Below are 7,500 nucleotides of genomic sequence, written 5' to 3' on the forward strand. Positions count from 1 at the left end.
TAATAAGACAATCCAATTTCCGCCTGGCAGTTCCATATCCCGTGTTATGATTCAGAATGAACTGTTTAACGACCTCACCTCAGACGCTGCCCGGCCGAGGGAAAAGTAAAACCTCTCTGTGATTGTTGTGGGTTTTCTGTTTGATGACTTTCTGGTTTGTTTGTCAGGCGATGCCTCCGTCGCCGTCTCTGACTTACACTCCACTCAATGGCCAAATGAGAAACGAAAGGCACTTGGCTTCTTTTGCCTTCTTCCTCTGGACTTTTCATAACCACATCTCATCTAAATATTAACAGGCTGACATAGGGAGTGCTCCCGGGGGCATTCCCTGCTTGGCGACCTGTTTCCGATCGGTTCTGCTGGGTTAGCGAGGTCTGCAGGTGGATCCGAACGCGCTGAGAGGAAAACAAGCTGCTTTCATGTTGTTTCATCACTAAATCGAGTGTTTTCTGTTTGGTTTTGAATTAACTCAGGGGTGATGGTAAAATGTGATGGATAGATGTTGTCCCGCCACCCGATTGGTGCAGGTTCATGAAAACAATCTGAAAAAGAGACCTTCTGACTAGAGTTTTTCCGATACCGATACCAGGATCGGAAATTCCTCTGGTACTGCCTAAAATAAAGTATCTCGTATCGTCGAGTACGCAAGTCTACGTGCTGATCCGATACCATCAACTTCCATCATACTCAGGCAGAGAACATCACAAAAACGTGCTGTGTTCTGCTGCTTTCGTTAATTGTTGGAGGTTGAAGGTTGGAATGGGAGACGCACCATCTCCGTCCTACGTGCGTTCGAGCTACCAAGTTGGACAAACATGGATGCATATAACAATTAACAGGAAGTGAACTATCTATACATCACTGTCATTGTAAGAGAACCCTTCAATAAGCATCGGCCGATACTCAAGTTCAGGAATCGGAATCGGTATCGGGAAAGTAAAAATTGTAGCGGAACATCTCTAAGACAAACCAAAAGAAGAGACCTCCTGACACTCCAACCACTGTCCTCCTCCACCTCCACCCACCCCTGTGATGGTACTCACTCTCCAGGTTCCCAGCCAGCAGGTAGAGCCAGGTCAGCAGCACGACTGCCGTGAAGGACGCCACCATCAGCTTCACCCGGCCGCGACACAGCAGGTTCATGATGGGACGGCCGGCACAGGGTACCAGAGGAGGAGGAGAGGGTGGGGGGGGAGGGAGGGTCAGGGTGGGTGGAGGAGGGGTGGGGGGGGGGGGGTTGGGAAGGAGTGTTTAGGTGGGGCTTAGTCCCTCATTGGCTCCCGGCAGCATTCTTTCATCTGAAGGAAACGGGAGGAGAAGAAGCAGAGGCTTAGACCATGGAGACCCAACTCTTAATAGAACGAGCGTGTCAATCAACGGGTTATTCCACAGTGTTCGCCTAGCCATTAATTGGCAATTATTTTTTTTATTTTCACTAGTTTATCTGCTTATAGACTTTTTTTGCAGTAGGATAGGATAGGAGAGATAAGAGATACAAGACTAACTCAATCCAGTGATGTGCCCATATTCTGAGCAAATTCAATCTCAGTGCGGTAAATAGAGCTCTACAGACCAATGCAACTCATTAGGTTCTGCATCGAATGTCCTTAATCCTTATTAAGTCAATATCATCAATCATACAAGCCGACAAAACTAATCTTTCAGTTTCATAATTACTGTGGTCTTCTGCTATCGGACTTGAGGAGAAACTGATAGCTTCCCCCAGTTTTGTACCTTAGAAATCACAGTCAAGAGACAGAATAGCCTAAAAGCATGACATGCATAAAGAAGGCTTTACAAATACGTAACACGTTATACTGCATTAGTATTGTTATTGCCATGCAGTCGACTAATGAGCAGAAATAGATCAATTAAAAACAGACGAGTACGTTCATCCAGTTTGTGTTAAAAAAGGGAATACTGCGCCAGGTCCGTTGTGACATTAACAGGTTTAGACGAGATAAGAGCCAACGACATAGCCAACCCACTGAGCAGAACGCGTTTCGGCTCAGCCTCCAACCGCACACAGAGCAGCCGAGGTGCTGGAGTCACAGTGCAGCTAATGACTCAGAGGCACCGCCAACGAGACGCCCATGAGGCTGAACTCACTGACAGACGAAGTGGAAGTAAGCACAGGAAAAAAACAGGTAACACAGAACCATAACCGAGTAGAACGCATACACACAGATGGGACATGTGAAAACCTATAGATTGCGATATATATCGTTTCTCCCTCTTCTGACAAACGCGCTCAATTTTAATGTAAATGTTCAGCGAAGCCTCCTGTCTCTCTCGAGTACCCTGCAGGACGAGTGGGGAAGACCGTCCCTTGTCTTGATATGGGATTCATTAATCCCACTTCACCATAATTAGACACTAGCCTGAAGGGAACCGGAGCCAGGAGAAGGGGGCGGTGAGGGGGCAGGAGGACGAAATCTCTCCCCTTAACAACAACAACATCCAGCCCTGGGCCCCATGGTGCTGCTGGCCTCGGGCCCGGCGCAGCCCGTTACAGAGCGGAGGAGAATGCCGGGTTTAAGTGTCTACCTTCAGCCAAAACAGAGGAGCTTTAATGGAGCGGTACGTGCCGGAACGAACCACGAGAGCGCATTTTGGCAAAGATCTCGGGACGTGATCAACCCAAAATCTATGGGCCGCAGTTGGAGCCGGTTTTAGTGCGCGTTGTCAGGCAAGAGTGGCAATTTGAGAGGAGCAGTGGTGTCCAAGTGTTATTGCTTAGTGACATCTGAGCTTGTGTCTTCAGAAGCTTGCCATGTTGTATGAACGGCACTGGCACTGTGGCACGTGGCTGCATAATATCCACCCAGCTCAACATGGTGCATATGTGCCGTAGCGCACATACGTGTTTTTAAACATGCTTCCCATTATGCCTCGTTCCTATAGTGTTCAATTATGGATCTGCTGTTGTTTGGTTGTTTGATTTAGTTTTATAATAAAATTCAAACTTTTTTGTATTTCTCATTACCAATTGTGATGGAAAAATATAATAACACGAACCAGCAAATCTATTATTAACATTGCCATGATTGGTTTTATGCAACTACAAGCAATTGCATGTCAAAAATATGGATCATTAAATGGAATAAACCGAAGAGCAAAAAAAAACACAAAAAGGCAATCTACGCAATTCTACGCAACGTAGAAAACTGTTTTACGGTCCTTATTGCAGTATTTAAGACACTCATTGTTGATAAGGATTCTATATAAGGCATGTTCTGAATAAGGGCATGTTCTATAAACATCTTTGGGAACCACTGAAACAAATCTGTGGTGGTGTGTGTGTCAGTGTGTGTGTCGGCATGTCTTTGTGTGTGTGTGAGTCGGTGTGTATATCACTGTGTGTGTGTGTGAGGCTGTGTATGCGACTGTGTGTGTGCATGTCAGTGCGTGTGCGGGTGAGACTGTGTCTGCGTGTCAGTGCGTGTGTGCGCAATAGCCTAGTCGAGGACCAGATAAACTGAAGATAACGGAGAGCAGCAGTGTCACGAGGCGAGCCACAAACTGCGTCCTGGCCAGACACGAGACACGCCGTTGGCCTTCGCCGCTTGCCACGGGCGCGGCCGCCACAGCTAAACAAACCAAAGCCGGCCTCACGGCCAAGAGGAGCGAGGACAGCCTGTCGGGACATTCTAAATAGGATGAAGCTATTGGCTTTCACACCTTGACAAGCCGTAAGTGCTTGGAGGCGGCTGGCGGGATTGAAATGGAAGAATAAATCAAAGCACATAAAGGACATGATGGAGCAGTGACTCGAGCGCATCACTTTAGATTTCATTCAGTCAGACGTGTGGAAGGGGCCTAGCCTTGGGTGTGTCCCCACCACCCCTGGTCTTCCTGTGGGGGTCGGACGTTTCGCCGGGAGGCCCGGGCCTGGCTAACAGAACCACAGTCGAATGAACAACTTTATACGCACACTCTGACGTTTACGAATGTACTTCCGAACCGCGACAAAAGCGGCAAGCATAAAACCTGACAATCTGCCTTTCGCCCATTCTCCCGCGGCTGTTAAAAGCCTGCAGACCGAGCGTTATACGCAAGTCATCCAGATCGCCATGGAGATGTCCAGTGGGAGGAAGGGAATGCTGGGGATGAATAAAAAAAAGAGAGAGGAGAAGGAACACAACAAAACTAGAGAAAGGGCCCAGTGGATCCGCCGATCGATTTAAACACAAAGAGGAGAGTTTTACAGTAGGGGGGGGTGTTGTACAGGTCCCACTGCTGTGGGGATTGTGGAGGTGTGGGGGCCTCTTAGCCCCAAACACTCATAAAAACCCAGGGAGCGGATAAACACCAAAGACAGGTCCACTAAAGAGGAGTTTAATAGGCCTTTTTTCCCTTGTTGACTCTGCAGAGGCAGCAGAAACGGTTACACTTTGCAGATGGTGTGACAACTTTGAATAGGAGGGGGGGGGGGGGTGGGGGGTGGGGTGGGGGGTGGGGTGCCATCAGAGGGGACCCAGCAGGGGGTGAGGGAGAGGGTGCACAGCCCCCCGACACTGCTGCCTCTCAGCGCGATGTGTGGGGGACAGGACACAGGCAGGGGGCCGCGGGTGCGGGGGGGGTAGCGAGCTGCAGAGCTGTCAGAAGGCTGCAGATTAAGAAGCACGCCCGAGGGGGTGTCATGAAACCCCCCCCCCCGTCTCCGGAGTAGGAGGTGTCCCAGCCCGGGCGTTGCTCGCCCTTATCTCGGCCTGCCGTTGTCAGTCCGACGCCCATGCCCCCGGGAACATGTGATGATGTCATTAGCGGCTGAAAGCAGATGCCTCCCCCGGTCCACCAGCGGCGCGCGGCAGCCATTGATTCTGAAGGGCTTGGTAGCATCGTGCTAATCAGGGGAGGCCATTTGGCACTGATCTGGGAATAATCAGCGGGGACTTCCTGCATTAGAGACGCTGATAGGAGAGGAGACAGATAATCAACTCCTCTCGGCCTTGCCGGCGACCTCAACTTAGCCCTCATTCTTCTTCATTCTCCCCCACACACAGGCTCTCTCTCTCTCTCTCTCTCTCTCTCTCTCTCTCTCTCTCTCTCTCTCTCTCTCTCTCTCTATTGCTCTCTCTCTTGCTTTCTCTCGCTCTTGCGCTCTCTCTCTCCCTTTCTCTCTCTCTCTCCTTCCCTCATTTGCATACATATACAAGAAGCAGGAGAATGCATTCTGTAGTATTCATGTAATACATATTCAACATTCTGTATATTAAATATTAGCTCCTGCTGGGAGAGAGATGTGCTGCATGTGTGTGTGTGTGTGTGTGTGTGTGTGTGTGTGTGTGTGTGTGTGAGTGAGAGAGAGGGGTGTGAATGTGGTCTGATGGCCTGAGTGTGTGTGCGTGAGGGTGTTTGTGTTTGTGGCCATGTGTGTGTGTGCGAGGGTGTGTGAGTGTGGCTGCTCTGCCTTCCCCCTGTCCTGACACAAGACAGAACAGAACCGGCTCCATTATCAGCGCCTGCCCTGGGCGACGTATAAACAGATCCATCTGGAACACAAGTCATCCGCTGGCCTGCTTCAGCCATGGCTGGCAGGACGGCTGCAGCCATGCGGAAAACGTCCTCCGCACGGCTCACGGACTAACACACGGTCACCCGGACTCCTCACAGACAGACAGACAGATAGACAGACACACACCCTTGCGGCCATACATACCCTTAAACACAAACCCTCACACAAACACATACAGACAATCAAAAACACACACACACACACACACTGAACGCTATGACAGTAATAGTGGTTCTCTACATCTGTATTAAGTATTCACTCCTGTGGGCCATTAGAATAATTCAGTTAAGACGGTTACAAATGGCCAGCAGGTTATAGATACATTAGTATTATTGCTATTTTTCACAGGGGCCTCCATATAGGAATTACTGTGAATGAATACAGTTATCAACGCCACAATCATCATCATCATCATCATCATCATCATCTTCAGCCCTGCATACCTCTCCATAGCAGCAATGCTTTCTGGGAATAAACTACCGTTGTACTCCCACCAATTTCCTGCAGCTGCTGCTTCACCCCAGGCCCATTCGTCAGCCACATCATTTGTTATAAGAACGCTCAATCCATAAAACGCACTCATCCAAGTAGAAAAATCCAATCAAAATAAACCACTCATACGGTGAAATATTACCGCACACCTAAAGACCTTCCGGGTCTGTCTTCGCCCCTGATGATGATAACAGCGCTGATGGCAGCCAACATGTAATTGCACGGCTTTTGCTAAAACACAATGGAGTAATGTAATCATAGCTGTTCTGTCGACCCCATCACCCTGACTCCCCCTCACACACACACACACACACAGATCACATCAGGGTGGGTGGGTGGATGTGTGTGTGTGTGTGTGTGTGTGTGTGTGTGTGTGTGTGTGTGTGTGTGTGTGTGTGTGTGTGTGTGTGTGTGTGTGTGTGTGTGTGTGTGTGTGTGTGTGTGAGTGAGTGAGTGAGTTGAGAGTGTGTGAGTTGAAAGTGTGAGAGTTGAGAGTGTGAGAGAGTGAGTGAGTGTATGTGTGTATATGTGTGTGTGAGAGAGCGAGTGTGTGAGTGTGAGAGAGCGAGTGTGTGAGTGTGAGAGAGTGAGTGTATGTGTGTGTATGTGTATGTGAGTGATTCCCTCTGACGCATGTGAGCCAGCGTCCTCCAGAGTCAGAGGCGGGCCTCCTGTAAGCCTCTGGGATCAGGCCTCCTGGCGCCTGGAGTGTCCTGGTGCACGATGCCTTATGTAGGAACGGTGGAGGTTTAAAGAGCTCCAATCAGCGGTACTGATTACATCAGAGATATGTGGGTAGTTTATGGGAGGGTTAAAGCATGGGGGGGCAGAACTACGGATAAGGTACAGGTAATCTGTGGGGGGCGGGGGGGGGGAGAAGAGAGAGAGAGAGAGGGTAAGGTGGGGGTGACCATGTGAGTGGAGGGAATGAAGCAGAAAACAGTAAAGGTTATCCCCAATCACAACCCTCACTAATTCCGGCAGAGTTTACACTACAATGAAACTAGCAAGGCAGCCTTACCCACATACTAACAATACAGGAGATTAGAGGATAAGGAACTTCGGAAGAAAACGTCTGTGTATGTGTGCCTGTATTTAACAGATTTTTTCTGAACGGGCAGAGAGACAGGCCCAGATGAGCGAGCACAAAGGATCCAATCAAAACAACACGTTGAACTCGTTCGCCATTCCTCATTGAGTTGGTCTCTCAAGAAATTAATAATATGACAGGTCTGCAGTCTCCCGGAAGATAGAGACAGCAGAGACACACAATGACAAGAAACAGGGTTAAGTAGGAGCGATTCAATAAAAGGAATGGAAAATAAAGGAAATGTTGCAAAACACTATTGGCCTTCAGGAAACCATGGGAATACCGAGGAAGGAAACACAGCCGATACACTCCACAAAGACTCTTTTCATGACAAGAAAGAAAAGCCCACCAGAAGGCTATCGCTCACCTCCCACTGCTGGACAAACAGAAGAGCCCTGTA

The 7,500-nt window shown here is 49.1% G+C and overlaps 1 protein-coding gene across 1 annotated transcript in view; it reads right to left on the reverse strand.

The window, feature by feature from the left end:
- The window catches only part of large2 (LARGE xylosyl- and glucuronyltransferase 2), an 18,465-nt gene extending 17,287 nt beyond the window's left edge, over window positions 1-1,178 (reverse strand). Inside the window, exon 1 of the mRNA XM_056607942.1 lies at window positions 1,044-1,178. Coding sequence (XP_056463917.1) covers window positions 1,044-1,143 — 100 coding nt within the window. The 5' untranslated portion in view covers window positions 1,144-1,178. The remainder of the gene's footprint in view (window positions 1-1,043) is intronic.
- Window positions 1,179-7,500: the final 6,322 nt, after the last annotated feature.

Source organism: Gadus chalcogrammus, chromosome 14 (genome assembly GCF_026213295.1).
Source record: "Gadus chalcogrammus isolate NIFS_2021 chromosome 14, NIFS_Gcha_1.0, whole genome shotgun sequence".
NCBI classification, from domain to species: domain Eukaryota; kingdom Metazoa; phylum Chordata; class Actinopteri; order Gadiformes; family Gadidae; genus Gadus; species Gadus chalcogrammus.